The sequence below is a fragment of the Humulus lupulus genome, chromosome 9 (assembly GCF_963169125.1).
Source record: "Humulus lupulus chromosome 9, drHumLupu1.1, whole genome shotgun sequence".
Classification (NCBI taxonomy): Eukaryota; Viridiplantae; Streptophyta; class Magnoliopsida; order Rosales; family Cannabaceae; genus Humulus; species Humulus lupulus.
This window is the reverse complement of record NC_084801.1, coordinates 184,304,432-184,320,587: the sequence shown is the minus strand read 5'-3', so window position 1 is coordinate 184,320,587 and position 16,156 is coordinate 184,304,432. Positions and strand designations below refer to the sequence as shown.

Below are 16,156 nucleotides of genomic sequence, written 5' to 3'. Positions count from 1 at the left end.
GAATAAATTTTAAACAAATCTTACTATGCTTGAGAATCAAGATTTCCAACAATTAATTATAAATAGTAGCCACCGAAAAAGAGTAGTGACATTGTTTTATATGAAAGTTTAAGTACTTTTTCTCTGAAAGGACCTCATCAAAAGCTTACTTTTTATTTTATCTCATATTATATTTTAAAAAATACTGATAATTACAAGAACATATAATATGCTAAATTTTTGAAACAAAAAACAATCATATCCTTATCACTAGGCGGTGGGCTATTTGGCTAAAGATTTCAAGAAAGTTTATAGTAAAATGAGAAAAAAAGTAGTGGGGAATTTTCTGAAAGTATTTTACTCCATGTTTGGTTTGTTGGGATGTAAAGTAAAGACCATTTTTATGTAAATACACAAGAATTCTATTAGAGTTAGAATTTGAAAACGTGACAAAATCCTATGTACAATTAAATACAGAAACATATTAAAAATATGAAAACTTGATAGAATATTATGCATAATTAAATACAGAAAGTGATATGTGCACAACAAAAAACAATTATGTAAGTTTCTATACTATCAGATTATTTTCAATAAGTACAAAAGTAAAGTTGGTATGAAACTTTATTGAGAGGTATATGTTTTGTAGTCTTCTCTGCCCCTTGTCCTTATTTGACATGTAATAAATATTAGAAAGAGTGATCCTTATCATTACATAGTGCGTTCACAGTCATCTTTGCTTCTTATCTTTAGATTGTCTGGTTTTAACAAGTGTGTTTTGATGGCCAAGGAGATGATTATGGCAACCTTTGATGGCCAAGGAAGTAATAACAATAGTGAGTTATTCCAAGCTCAATCTCATTTGTACAAGCACGCACTATGTTACATAACTTCCATGTGTCTAAAATCAGCAGTTGAGCTAGGCATACCAGACATAATCAACAACCACAATGGCCAATCCATTACTCTCCCTGAGTTGGTCTCTGCCCTTCATCTTCCTCCAGCCAAAAATGGCTTCGTCCACCGTTTGATGCGCCTATTAGTACACTCCGGCTTCTTCACATCAAAGAAAATCAGCCAAAATCAAGAAGAGCAAGAGGCATATGATCTGACACCTTCGTCTAGACTACTTCTGAAAGATAAAGTAGTGGTCCAATCCTTGTCACCCTTTGTTCTTGCAATGCTTGATCCAGCCTTTATGGCTCCATGGCATTTTCTTGGAAGTTGGCTCCAAAAAGATGAGTCTGCAACAACACCATTTGAGTTGGCTCATGAGATGAGCATTTTTGAGTACATGAGCAAGAATACTGAGTTCAGTGACCTTTTCAATGGGGCAATGGCCAGTGACTCGGGGATGATGAAGTTGGTTGTGAAAGATATTAGGCCTGTTTTCGAGGGACTGTGTTCATTGGTCGATGTGGGTGGTGGCACAGGAGGAGTCTGCAGGATCCTCATTGAGGCATTTCCTCACCTGAAATGTAAAGTGCTTGAATTACCACATGTGATTGCCGATTTGCCTAATACTGAAAACTTGATATTTGTTGAGGGTGACATGTTTCAGGCAATCCCTCAAGCTGATGCACTTCTACTCAAGGTGTGTTCTTTTAGTAATTTATCAATATAAATATCTCTTCGCCACCGAAAATTCTTGATTTTAATAGTTTGTTACGTTAATTTTAACAAAATATTCTAAATATTTAATGGAATGTGCATTTAAAACTATCTTAAAAATAAATATTTATCAATTTTATTGATATAAAATATCATTATTATAATAATATTTAATATAAGACTATTTATATATAATAATTATATTAATATAAATTTAAATATTATAAAAAATTATTATGATAATCTTAATTTTTTACTGATTACATTAATATGAAATAAAATATTATTATAATAATATTTAATAGAAGACTAGATTTTTAATACTTATATCAATATAAATTTAAATATTTTAAAATATCATTATAATAATATATAATGCATAATTTTAATTTTTATTAAAAAAATTATATTTATGTTTAAAAAGGTTATCATATTATATATATTTAAAAAAAAATCATAAATAGTGTTTGGTTTAGTTTTTCATTTAATATATTTATGTCATTCTTTTATATATAATATTATTTATTTATATGATAATAATACAAATTTAATAAATATAATTAATAAATTCTATAAATAAAACTTTGTAAACGTGCATTGTGCATTGCTTATATCTAGTAAATATATAAAATGTATGTATATAATTCTTCGTTTAATAAGTTTTTTTATTTATTTTTAAAAATAAAAAAAATTATCATGTATATTTTTAAATTATAGGCATTATTTTGATATTTTTTTATATATTTATTTCATTTTTTTTATATATGACATTGTTTATTTATTTAAATTTATATAAAAATTAAAGAAACATAATAAAAATAAATTAATACATTTCTAAATAAAACAAGCTAAGGTATAGTTATTTTTTATTTATCTTTTTTAAAATATGATGAATAAAACTATTTGAGAACTTTTTTTGTTTATTTGTTTTTTTTCCTTTCTTTTTGAATGGTTTGATTGGTATTTTTAATAATGAATTTTACATTATTGGTGTGATGAGGAATGCTTGACTATTTTAAAGAACTTTAGAGAAGTAATTCCAAGCAATGGAGGGCTATTGTTTTTTTTTTTTAAATATGGTGAATAAAATTATGGTCCTGTTTGGTAATTATTAAAAAAAATAGTTTTTTATTTAATTAATTAAAAATTTGACAATTAAACATAAAATAGTGTTTGGCAACTTTATTTTTATTTATTATTTTTTTTAAAATTTTAAACAAAATTTATTAAAATTTGAAAATAGAAAATTTTCACTTTCAAATTTTTTTTAAACCGTTTTCGACTTTTAGTTTTTTTTCCTTGTCTTGGTCAAATAGGCACCACATTTTATATTATTAAACAAAAAATAAAAATAAAAGTTATCAAACACATTTATTATTTTTTGTTTTTAAAAACAAAAAACAAAAATAGTTATCAAACATATTTTTATTTTTTAAAAATAAAGAAACAAAAATAAAAATAATATTTCTATTTTTGTGTTTAAAAAATTCAAAAACAAAAATCTTACCAAACACAACCTATGTGATTACTGATTATTTTTTTTCTTTCTTTTTGTATGGTTTGGTTGGCATTTTTAACAGTGGATTTTACATGATTGGAGTGATGAGGAATGCTTGACGATTTTAAAGAAATGTAGAGAAGCAATTCCAAGCTATGGTGGAGGGAAGGTTGTGATAATAGACATAGTGATAAATGACCAAAATGATGAACTTGAAACAGCTGAAGCTAAGCTCTACCTCGATTTGTTGATGATGACTTTGGCCACTGGCAGAGAGAGAAGTGAAAAAGATTGGGAAAAGCTCTTTTTGGAGGCCGGTTTCACTCGCTATAAAATTATTCCTATATTTGGTTTGAAGTCTCTAATTGAGGTTTTCCCTTGAAGACTAAATCAGAATATAATCTGCAATAATCCTTGAAATAACCATTTGATTACTATTGTGATTATCCTTAATTACAATAAAGTTATCAATATGAGATTGTTGATCACCAAAAATTATCTACTTAAAGCTTTTATGTTACTTTTGCGGACAAATAAAATGGAAAATTACTTTAGTTCTCGAGAAACTATAGACTTTTATTACTTTGGTTATGGTAGACTGGCTTTGGAATAGAATCATAAATGAATTTTAATTAATATTTTTATTTGAACAGCAAAACTAATGCACGATTTAAAATTTAATTAGTTAATATGTTTGGTCAATATTTGGAGTTTTAATGGATTAATCAAACTTAATTAGTTTGTTTTGTCAATAATAGGAATTAGTATAACTTCATAAATATCTTCTTCTTTTTTCCATACTTAATAGAATAAATAATATTTTTGCCTCCTCAACTTTTGATACTACTAGATTGTGCTCTTAAAATATACGATCAGTTAAAATTTTTCCATGAACTATTGATACTATCATATCGTGCCCATGATTACGATTTGCATAAAATAATTAGTATTTTTATCTCCCGAACTTTGACACCTACCAAATTGTGTCCCCTGTAATTATAAAAATTTAAACATCTATTTTTTATTAGTTCTTAAAAAATTAAAAAAAAATTATTTATAAAATTCAATAAAAGACTAAAATTATTTAAAATTCATTTTAAATACATTTAAGTTTGAAAATATTTTTTGAAAGAAAAACTAAATTGTTACAAATGAAAAAAAAAACATATTCCCTTCTTCTTCTTTATTCGTTTTTAATATATTTTTCTAATTGCTTTCTATTTTTTTCATTTTTGCTAAATATTTTTAATTAATTAAGTTTTATATATTTATTTTAAAATTAGTACATTTTAAATTTATAATATTTTTTATATATATTTAATTTTTAAAATGATTTTTAGGGAAAAAAATGAGAGAATAGAAAGTAATTAGAAAAATTAATAAAAAAGAATAAAGAAGAAGAGAATATGTTTTTCTTCTAATTGAAGCAATTTAGTTTTTTTTTTTTAAATAATTTTAAACTTAAATGTATTTAAAAGGAATTTAAAATAATTTTAGTATTTTATAGAATTTTTTCAATAGTATTCTTAAATTATTAAGAACTAATAGAAAAATAAATTTAAAATTTTTTATAATTAGAGGGGACACAATTTAGTAGTTGTCAAAATTTAGGGGGCGAAAATGCTCATTATTTTATGCAAATCGTAAGAGATAGCACAATATGATAATATTAGTAGTTCATGGGGAAATTTTAATAGACCGTATACTTAAAGGGACACAATCTGGTAGTGTCAAAAATTTAAGGGGCAAAAATATTATTTATTCTACTTAATAAGGAAAATTACTTTTATTTTTAGAAAGACAGATACAATATTTACACTTTTCTTAAGGGATGTGTCTAAAATGACCCTGTCATAAATAAAAATATAATATTAAAGTTATTAATTTTTATGAATTAAGATTTTATAATAAGATCTTTTACTTGATTTCTTATCTATCAAAAACATCAAAATTGGACCAAAACCAAGTAACATCTTCTAAATACATATTTTACATCCACTTTTTGGAAAGGGTAGAGATAATACTTCATTTTCTTTATACAAAAGAAAGTAAATTAATGATAGGGGCTTTCTACTTCTATTATGTGACTTCTACTTAATTTTCTCACAGAATTGAAGTAGAAAACCTGTAACGCCCTGGATAGCCAGGACCGCTACACTGTGTACTTATAAAGGTGCAGGACTTGCTAATCAAGTCATTTAATCAAAATGTGTCACTAAACCATAAATGTGCTAGGGTTAAAATGGTTTTGGTCTCAAAAGATACATTTCATATAATCAAACAGATTTACATAAGGGATCCCAAAAAGGAACAGTGTTTAAAAAAATTGGTTTACAAAATTTCCACAATACAGACTACCGTCAGCCACTCTAAGGAAAAAGAGATATCTATAGCTCTTTTGTTCTTGTTATCCTCTCAACCGTGGCGGCTGAGTAGCCGGTCATGTACATTCCGCTCACAGAGCTCTCCAAGTCAGGGCTGATCAAGTTTACTCTTGCCTTGACCTGCACCACGTAGCACCCGTGAGCCAAGGCCTAGCAAGAAAACATAATATACATCACAACAATCATAACAAGAGAATAATCCTTTAAGCATGATCAAACACTTAACATTCCACATTAAACACATAGCATGTAAATCGGAATCAGCGATGCAACCAATCATTAATAACAGTCAAGTCACATAATAACTAGGGCCGAAAACTTAGGCCGCACCCTTTGTTTACCCCACTGACTCCGGCCTGCTTAAACCGAGATTAGTGCATAATAAGCTGTCCTCGGCTACTAGTGGCCAAGCCGCGCCTTGTGCGCAAGTGTAACCTTTGGCACTCTTAGGTCGTTGGTTTACTGTTTACATGGCATAATACCATCCTTTCAAAGCATACATATTAGGGAACCCTTAGTCCCATTACAAATACACAATCGGGTGCAGTTTTCTTACCTTTGGTTTCCGAGTGTACTAGCCACAAGCGACGCTCCTTGAGCACGATCCGATCCCCGAGTCCTAGCTTAGCACCTAGTCACAACCAAGATAAAGGATACCGTCAACAATCTTAAAAAGAGATTCTAGACATAGTTTTAGTCTCCGGAACATTGAACTCCACCAAACATGGTAAAAGATTCAATCCCAAGCACCCTAGGTTAAATTCCTAAGCCTAGAATCTCAAAATCTCAAAAGCTCTTAAGGCCCGCGACATTAGCCACCTATGCTGAGACATGGCCCCAACCAGAGGCCTCCCAATACACAAAAGCAGACATGGGTCGCGGCCCTACTCAGACCATGCCGCGGCCCGCCCTCCTTCCTCAGCACACATCAGCTTCGAAGGGCCGCGGCTCACCAGGAACTATGCCACGGCCCGACCCCCTTCGAACCTAGAAAAACCTCCATTTTTGACTCTCATACCTCATGCAAACTCATCCAAAACTACCACAATTCCACAACTCAACTATCCAAAAACTTCCCACGAGATTCCAGCAACATAACCCAGTTGAAACCTAGACTAGAAACCCATCAAAAACCTATTTCAATCACTGAAACTATCTAACTCAAGAACACGAAACCCAACCATAGAAACACTATAATTCAGCCATTAAACCTTGAATTCGAGCTTAGCTCAATTGCAGAACCACTCCTCCAAGAGATTTCTGGGCTAACTTCCAAGGTTCTAGCTTCAATTTAATCTTCAAATCCAAAAACCCAAAACCTCTTAGAATACACTCAAAAACACAGAATTTCAACCACAGAAAATGGAATCCAATGCTTACCTCAGTCTTGGTTGAGTTCCTTTGATAATCCTTGAGCTAATCCTCTAAATCCCAACTTTAATCCTCTGAATTCCATCCAAGACCTCTAAATTTTCCTGTGTTTTTCCTTTGAGAGAGAGAGAGGAAGAGGAAGGAAGGAGGGGGTCGGTCTATTTTATGTTCCACTGTTTTCTAAAATTTTCTTAAGTCTATCCTTAAGCAATAAAGCTAATCCCAAAGCTCGAGGTATCAGAAACGTACCCGATGGCAAAATGGTAAATTTCCCCAACGTTCCCACCTAAACTTCCTAACCTCAAATATATCTCCAATTATTTATTTTCATAACCCAATAATCTAAATAACCACCCAATACCTAAAATACCCCTTGACTTGTCCAAAGTCAAACGTTAGGCCCTGTTGCGACTTTCCCGCTATCTAGTTCCCTAGGATCGCCTCAAGTCGCCCGCTGGAGACTTACCCACATAATAATGTGATTCTCACAAATATAACATTTAACCACATTTACATTTATATAATCATACAAGCATGCTTATCATGTAATCATGCATTAAATCAATAAATTCACACATAAGCCAATTATGCCCTCCCGACACACTAATCAAGGTCCCTAACCCATATTAGTGATTTTGGGTCATTACAAAACCTCTATTACTTTCGTTCCTAATTTTGTTTTACTTTGTTTGGAGTGATGTTGGTTGTGAAAAATTTGATAATCGAAGTACTTGGAAACTGAATAATTGAATATTTTTTTTTAGTTGTGTGTTATCAAGAAAAGTGTAAACTTAGTGTTGACCGCGTTTTTGGCCAACGACGTGAGAACGTTAAAAACGATAAAACTTTCAAGAGAAAATAAACGACACAGACGATTTTATAGTGATTCAGCCCCAATGTGATGGTAATAGCCTAATCCACTTAGAGTTGTGATTATAGGTTTGCACTCAAGATGAGATGAACCTGAATCAACTGAGTTTCTTTAGTGCAGATTACAAAAATACAAGAATTCTCTCAAATGCAAGTACTTTCTCTCTCTAGAAAATTCAGATCAAAAGCTCAAAAATCCCCCCAAAGTCTCCAAAGAAGAAAAATCCCCTTTATGATGCCATAAGCCTTGTATTTATAGGCTTAGGATCGTACAAATGATATCCCCCCATAATCGGGATATTTTATTATTCTCATTATATTTAAATTACATTAATATTCAAAATGTAACAATACACTAAATTTATGGGATAAATTGAGAGATTCCCGTGTATGCCAAGACCGATTCTTGTTGAAGTTGTTTTTGGGAATCTTGACGTAGTCCTCCTCTATCTGGTCGACCCATATCTCATTCAAGCTGGTCGAACACACCTTCACTGGGCAGTCACGCACTTGACTGGGCAGTCATGCACTTGACTGGGCAGAGATGCACTTAGCTGGGCAGACATGCACTTGACTGGTCAGACATGGTCATGATTGATCGGCCAAGTTCATACCTGGTCGGACAAAGTCATGCCTGGGCAGGCAAGGTCATTCCTGGGCAGACAAGGTCATGCCTGGGCAGACAACCATATAACTGGTCGGACAAGGTCATGCCTAGTCGGTCATGACACTTGACTGGCCAGTCAAAATTCTTCATTGGTCTACCGGGCCACTCCTAAGCCAGATCACTTTATCACAACTCTGAGGAGCCAATATATTTATTGACTATTAATGTGTCGTTTACGGACCATGTACTGCCACTTATCACCTCTATCGCCACATCATCGATCTCCAATTTTTGGGGATAACATTTTTCCCCCAAGTTTATTATACGATTTTCTCGTATGAGAAACCCTTTCTTCTAGCAAAATGTTCTTGAGGTCATTCAAAAGCTCCTATCCGGTTGATAACTTTCACGTAAACCCCCATGACTGAACTTGTCTTGTGACTTCTTCAAACTCTATTTTTTGATCTTGTGGTAGTATCCCATGAGTACGAAAACATGCTTGTGCCCCATGTCCTTGAGATTTATTGTCCTTTTGGATCTTATAGTTAATTGGTCATTATTTTTATTTTTTTTCCTTGAATGCATACGTGATAAATGGTTTGTTGGAACCTTGATGCCCCTTGGACATGCACACCACCATCTGCCAAGACGCGCCAAGCTGCTCGGAGGAATACCCCCACACCGCTCGGATGGAACCCAAGCACAGCCCCTCAGATTGGCACGGCTACTCGAACACCCATGCAGGCACACCAAGGGCGCTGGGCTCTTCGGACGCAAGGTGCACAGCTCCTCGGACCAGGTGCACCGCTTGAATGAGGCGCAGCTCCTCGGTCCTAGGCGCGCATCTCCTTGGGTGTCTAGGCATCCGATCGGATGCACCACCCAGCTCCTCGGCACTAGGCACGCCGCTCGGACTCAGCCACACCCACTCGGACACCTGCAGCTTCATTGCTCGGACGCTACGCTCAGCTCCTTGGCAGGCACGACACACCCCTCGGACACCAGGCGTGCTGCTCGTATAGGCTCGGCATGCCTCATGATCCGCTCGACCACTTTAAGGTATCTGCTAGGATACCGTGTTGTAGGCAAAAAAATATTTTTTTTGCCTTATGCACATTATACTTCTACCACTTAGATGAATATTTATCTAAGTAATAAATATTTTGCTCGTAGTGTTGGCAATTATACTTTACTTTTCTTTGTTAACTTAAAACATTCTAAGTCTTTTTAGACTTAAAAAGTTATAAGTTTTTTGTGAATAGTAAAGTCACTCCGATGTATGCCTTATATTTTCGCATGAGTACTTAGTTTTCTAACTTAGAAATTCTAGACATTTCATAAGTCCATACTAAGTATACTTTCTCAAACTCTTATTGCTCTAACATTTTATGAGTATAATGTTTACTGTCACACGAATATCTGCTCCTAACTTGAAATTTTAAAAATTCCAAGTTACTTAAGCTTTGTCAAACAAGTTAGCTAAATGGCCTTTTTGGACTTCGAAAATTTACAAGTCAGCCTAAAAACAGATATATTAACTCGTGCTCTTATTTCCTGTGTTAAATTATGTACCAGTATACCCCATGTGCCCCCCAGGTGATCGAGGGTTGAAAGATTCGTAGTCACTTGCTATCTGACCGAATCTGTTCGAGCAGTTAATTACTCGTGAAACACATATAATATATGGAAAATATTCGAGCAGTTGAACACTGCTTGAACGTATCGGACAGTTGAACACTGTCCGATTTTACCGACCAGTTGAACACTGCTCGGATAACTAACACACATGCATATTTGTAGCAAGAATCGACCACGCTGCGCGTAGTCTCTTTTATTACTCGTAAATTAAAAAGGACAAAACATGTCTAATAACGAGTCTTAAACAACCAAAATTGTTCAAAAATAAAATGATTGGTTAGCAAATAACCATCTCATAAACCAAACTTAAATAACAAGTCTAACAACTCGAAATCAAGCTACCACTCTGAAAGCGGTATTTAAAAATAATATATCCTTCAATGCTCGCCACTCCAGTGGTTTCTGATCCTACCACTCCCGCTCAGCATACTTCTCTTTTGCTTTGTTGCCTTCCTCAGCCAAGTGTGGACCTCCACATATAGTGTCTAAGGTAAAGTCCACAGGTCCGGGCTGCAAGGGTGGAGATCTTTGTCGCTTGAAACCAGGATTGCTGCTACCTACTTCTCCTTGGGGTGTCTCTGCCCGGTACTTCCTCAACTTGCCCGAGCGGAGAAGAAATTCTATCTCGTCTTTGAGGTGATTGCATTCATTCGTGTCATGACCATAATCTTCATGGAAACGACAGAACCTTTTCATGTCTTTCTTCCTCATCTCTTTCCTGATGGGTGGAGGTTTCTTGTAGGGAACCTCTTCATGACTAGCAAGATATATCTCCGCTCGGCTGGTCGAGAAAGTGGTGTAGTTAGTGAATTGAGGCTCATACTTGGTTGGCCTTTCATTTGAATTCAACTTTGCTTTCTTTTCCTCACGGTGGTCAGACCCGTTATTTCCACATTTCCTTCCACCAGAGTCACTTGATCCGCCCAGATTGTTTACGCCATTCTCCTCTTTCTCTATTGCATCATCCAATTTCACATACTTGTCTGCCCGGTCAAGAAATTGTTGAAGTGTTGAAGTTGGATTTTTATGTATACTGTCCCACAAAGGGCTCCGATAAGTTATCCCAGCAGATATGGCAACCATCTTCCCCTCGTCTCCTACAGAAGTTGCTCTATTGGCTTCTCTCATGAATCTCTGTATATAGTTCCTTAGAGACTCATCTTTTCCTTGTTTGATATCTGCCAAGAGGTTGGCATAAGTAGGTGGAGTCTGGGCAGTGCTGAATTGTCTACAAAACTCCTTCCTGAATGCTTCCCAAGAGGTAATGGAGTTTGGCTTAAACTTCCAATACCATTCCTGGGCAATATCCGTCAAGGTAGTCGGGAAAACTCTACACCGATAATCGTCACTTACTCCGAGCAATTCCATCTGGTCCTCGAACTTCCCAATATGTCTGATGGGATCTAGCTTTTCTGTATATAGTGGCAGAACCGGTGCTTTGTACTTTGCTGGTGGCTGGGCTGCTCTAATCTGGGCACAAAATGGGCTGGCACTCCTGTGGTCTACTGGATCGATCGCAGAGGGTCGTTTCGTCAGACCTTGAACTACTGCTGTTAGCATGTTAAGCTAGGCTTGGATGGCTGGTGCAATTGATGAGGTTCCAAGGTCTTGACCGCCTGGTCGGGCATTACCATCTGGCGCGCCATCGCCAAGTATTTCTACTTGACTGGTAGGGCGGTCCAAATTTTGCCCTTCGACCGGGACGGTCCTCCTCTTGTTGGTGATAATGTCCCTCAGATCCTTCCGGGAAGCATGCTCTCCTGCTCGATCAAACACCGTACCTTTTGATTTTTCAGAGGGCTTACTACGCGGGCCTTGCTCTCTCCCACTACGTTGCTGGCCGGGGTGCAGTGGAGGCCTTTCGGTACGCCCCGGGCAGTCTTTTCCTCGTTGTTGGTCATTGCCCTCCTTTTCCTTTGACTGGTCGGTGTGATGACTATCAGCCTCATCACGACCATGCCCATCTTTGAATTGTGAAGTCCTCTTCTCTCGAGGAGTCTTATTTTACTCCTGCCCAGGTGGAGTCTTCTTACTACCCGATCAGTGACTTCCTGACCTCGAAGTTTCTGGTCGGTGGCTCCTGGAGGGGGTTCTAGAGTGCTCCCTTTGCGTCGAGGCAGTTCTGGATCGTTCCCCATCATCTTCCCGACCAGGGGGGTTACTCCTGCTTCTGTCCGGTCCATGAGAATTGGCTCCGTCAGTGGTCCTCCGACCAGCGTCATTATTTCTTGCTCCTTGGGTGGCTACTTGTGATGCGGCTTGAGCGTTGGCTTGAGCCAGATGCGTAGCTGCCTCCAGAGCGAGTGCAGCCTCGCGATGTCGCTTATCGGCCTCCTCCTACTGTCGCCTGATCTCCTCGCTCCTGGCCTCCATCTCCTGTCTCTGCTGCTCAAACCCCGCCTTCTGCCTAGCCATCTCTTCAGCGAACGCCTCCTGTCTGGCGTGGAATTGTGCGATCTCCTCCTGGAAGGCGCTCATGGCTTCCTGGAGCTCTTCAACTTCTGGAGTCACGTCCTCGAGCACGACTCCAGGCTCAGTTTCACGGTCTTGAAGGCTAGGACCTTCTGATCTGGTAGGCTCTTTAGAGGAGCCTGTCTTCTTGGAGGCAGCATTGGTGTTCTTAGGCGCCATAACACTTCAGGGACCGTCTGTCTTTCTCTTCAGGCTCTCAATGAAAGCACCAAAATGTTGACCGCGTTTTTTGCCAACGACGTGAGAACGTTAAAAACGATAAAACCTTCAAGAGAAAATAAACGACACAGACGATTTTATAGTGGTTCAGCCCCAATGTGATGGTAATAGCCTAATCCATTTAGAGTTGTAATTATAGGTCTGCAGTCAAGATCAGATGAACCTGAGTCAACTGAGTTTCTTTAGTGCAGATTACAAAAATACAAGAATTCTCTCAAATGCAAGTACTTTCTCTCTCTAGAAAATTCAGATCAAAAGCTCAAAAATCCCCCCAAAGTCTCCAAAGAAGAAAAATCCCCTTTATGATGCCATAAGCCTTGTATTTATAGGCTTAGGATCGTACAAATGATATCCCCCCATAATCGGGATATTTTATTATTCTCATTATATTTAAATTACATTAATATTCAAAATGTAACAATACACTAAATTTATGGGATAAATTGAGAGATTCACGTGTATGCCAAGACCGATTCTTGTTGAAGTTGTTTCTGGGAATCTTGACGTAGTCCTCCTCTATCTGGTCGACCCATATCTCATTCAAGCTGGTCGAACACACCTTCACTGGGCAGTCACGCACTTGACTGGGCAGACATGCACTTAGCTGGGCAGACGTGCACTTGACTGGTCGGACATGGTCATGACCGATCGGCCAAGTTCATACCTGGTCGCACAAAGTCATGCCTGGGCAGGCAAGGTCATTCCTGGGCAGACAACCATATGACTGGTCGGACAAGGTCAAGCCTGGTCGGTCATGACACTTGACTGGCCAATCAAAATTCTTCATTGGTCTACCGGGTCATTCCTAAGCCAGATCACTTTATCACAACTCTAAGGAGCCAATATATTTATTGACTATTAATGTGTTATTTACGGACCATGTACTGCCACTTGTCACCTCTATCGCCACGTAATCGATCTCCAATTTTTTGGGATAACACTTAGCTAATTTAAGAATAATCTAAGTTGCACTTGGAAAGTTGTTAGAAGTGATGAACATTTTTTAAATAAAAAATAAATGTCGAAAATTCTTGGGAACTAATTGAGCATCCCCATTGTATCAAATTGCAGTTGATGCAATATTGGTCAAAGTAATAAGAAATTAATATGAATACAGTCTTTTTCTTGCTCTTGCTAAAATGCAGATAACAATTGAGTCTTTAACCAGTTTGGTAGGTAGGTCAATCATGAAGAATTTGTTATATGTACGCTAGCTACTAAAATTGGCATTAGTCAATATGTTTATACTTAATTCCTTTAAAATAAACATATAGAATGGGCCAATAGGCCATATAATAATGAGATTTTTTCTTAAATTACACTTTTTTTTTTTTTACCTTTTCACGGTTTTTATTGTTTTTTCTTTAAAAAATACGCACCCAAGGTTTTAAAAATACGATTTTCAGGAAAAATCTAAAACACAACTTAAAAACAACTTACTGAACCAACAAAAAGAACTAAAAAAAATTATATATATATATATCATAACAACTAAACATCAACAAAAAATACATAAAATCAACGTGAAAACAACACAACAAAAGAAAAAAGTCAAAACTGTAAAAATGTAAAAATTTCTTTAAAACAGTCAAATTGAAAACAAAATTGTTTGACTGTAAAATTGTAATCTTTTAGCGAAAATTAGTATTCTATGTAAAAATTCCTATAATAATGCCATGCCCAACTCCAATTTATAAGAACAGAGGTCTCCATGTTTTTTTACCAAAATATCATTCAGCTTCCCAAACTTATTGAATGTGTATCACATAATTTTTGTTTTTTTTTAAAAATAGTTTTCAATATGCGCAGCGGAAAACGATTTATATTTCATTAATATATTTATATGTATGAAGTTTTGTGACTAAGTGATACTTTTCCGAATGAAAAAAAACCCTAATAAAAATGCAAAAAAACATGAATCGGTAAAAATTACATGCATGTTGCTTTGAATGTAGACCCCAAGAAGTAATCAAAGAAAAGTGACATTAATTTTGGTGTTTGCCTTGTGTTAATTAATGTATTTGTAGAGAAAAGTGATTTAGAACTCTCACATGTGCAAATTAGAATAAAGAACTAATTTGCTAGTGGAACATTTACAATTGGCAAACAAATCCAGTGGTACTAATAACAAGTCAAAGTTTATAAGTTTAAATAAATAATTCACATTATAATATTTTTCTATTGAGAATTTCTTAGCATAATAACAACTACTCCATTCTTCATTGCTATTAGGTAGAAGAAGAATATACATAGTATAGAGATAACTAGCAGCACACCAAGGAAGAACGACCAAGCATAAAAAATCACAAGAAGAAGAAGAAAGCAACATCAATGGGATTCGAAAAGCAGAATCTGGATATGGTGTTGGTCCCAAGTGGATTACTAGTGATGTTTGGTTACCATCTTTATCTTCTCTACAGATGCCTATATCGTCCACACACCACAGCCATTGGTTTCGAAAACAACGACCGAAAAGCTTGGGTCGAACGAATCATGCAGGTCAGAAAAACCAGAACCCATGTCCTATTTTCTCTCAGAATCAATCTAACTAACCTCCTTAACACATTTTCTCACCTGGGTTTTTTTCAGATCGACAAAAAGGAGATCGGAACAGCTCTCGCAGTCATTCAATCAAACACCACGGCTGCAACTTTCTTATGCTCGGTTTCCTTGACTATGAGCTCCCTAATCGGAGCATGGCTCGGAAGCTCGTCGGAGAGAATCTTCCGTAGCGAACTGATATACGGAGACACACGACCTTCGACCATGTCGATCAAGTACATATGCCTGCTGACTTGTTTTCTTCTGGCTTTTGCGTCGTTCGTTCAGTCAGCTCGGCACTTCGTTCATGCAAATTTTCTAATAAGTACGCCCGAAACTGACATCCCATTTGAGTATGTGGAGATTGCTGTGATTAGAGGAAGCAATTTCTGGTCTTTGGGTCTAAGATCTCTATATTTTGCTCTTAATATGTTGCTTTGGTTCTTTGGTCCGATTCCCATGTTTGTTTCTTCTCTGGTTATGGTCGTACTTTTGCATGTTCTTGATTCAAACTCCAGGCCATTGCATAAGCATAGAGAGCTTAAAAGGGCTCGCGAGAGAAGCTCTGAAGTGGCTCTTGCAGATCAAGTAGTTCATGGTAGAAAATCTCAGGTTCAAGTCTGAAAGTTGTTAATTTTAGCCATTTTTCTGGGTCAAAATGAAGAGAGATAAAGATAACTATTATTGGTTTAAATATTGGAAGAAATATTCTTTTTAAGACAAATTTTTCATGTATTATTATTATTATTATTATTATTAAGAAGGGCTACTTGCGGTGAAATTATGAAGTTATTATTTTTGTATCACTTAATTACTTAAGTTATTTTTTTGGTGGCGAAAATATCTTACGTACATGTTTTGGTGCAGTTTAGTACAACTATCAATTCTTATCATTAAGTTCATTTGTAAAACGTAGGCAGAAGTAACAAATTTAAAACATATTTGCGACGAAAGTACCAAATTTAA

The 16,156-nt window shown here is 35.8% G+C and overlaps 2 protein-coding genes across 2 annotated transcripts; both read left to right on the top strand.

Annotated features, from left to right (window-relative positions):
* Positions 1 to 715: 715 nt before the first annotated feature.
* LOC133801569 (trans-resveratrol di-O-methyltransferase-like) lies at positions 716 to 3,654 on the top strand. The gene is made up of 2 exons (XM_062239809.1): positions 716 to 1,573; positions 3,171 to 3,654. Exons 1-2 carry the CDS (start codon positions 761 to 763, stop codon positions 3,468 to 3,470), a joined length of 1,113 nt encoding a protein of 370 aa, XP_062095793.1. The 5' UTR covers positions 716 to 760; the 3' UTR covers positions 3,471 to 3,654.
* An 11,243-nt stretch (positions 3,655 to 14,897) lies between these two features.
* On the top strand, positions 14,898 to 15,912 carry LOC133802640 (uncharacterized). The gene is made up of 2 exons (XM_062240992.1): positions 14,898 to 15,148; positions 15,239 to 15,912. Exons 1-2 carry the CDS (start codon positions 14,981 to 14,983, stop codon positions 15,812 to 15,814), a joined length of 744 nt encoding a protein of 247 aa, XP_062096976.1. The 5' UTR covers positions 14,898 to 14,980; the 3' UTR covers positions 15,815 to 15,912.
* Positions 15,913 to 16,156: the final 244 nt, after the last annotated feature.

What these genes read in the sequence shown, in the direction of transcription:
- LOC133801569 (XM_062239809.1), top strand. Translation starts at nt 761, where the DNA reads ATGGCCAAGGAGATGATTATGGCAACCTTTGATGGCCAAGGAAGTAAT. An exon ending in CTGATGCACTTCTACTCAAG is followed by an intron (nt 1,574 to 3,170) that starts GTGTGTTCTTTT and finishes CATTTTTAACAG; the next exon opens with TGGATTTTACATGATTGGAG.
- LOC133802640 (XM_062240992.1), top strand. Translation starts at nt 14,981, where the DNA reads ATGGGATTCGAAAAGCAGAATCTGGATATGGTGTTGGTCCCAAGTGGA. An exon ending in GGGTCGAACGAATCATGCAG is followed by an intron (nt 15,149 to 15,238) that starts GTCAGAAAAACC and finishes GGTTTTTTTCAG; the next exon opens with ATCGACAAAAAGGAGATCGG.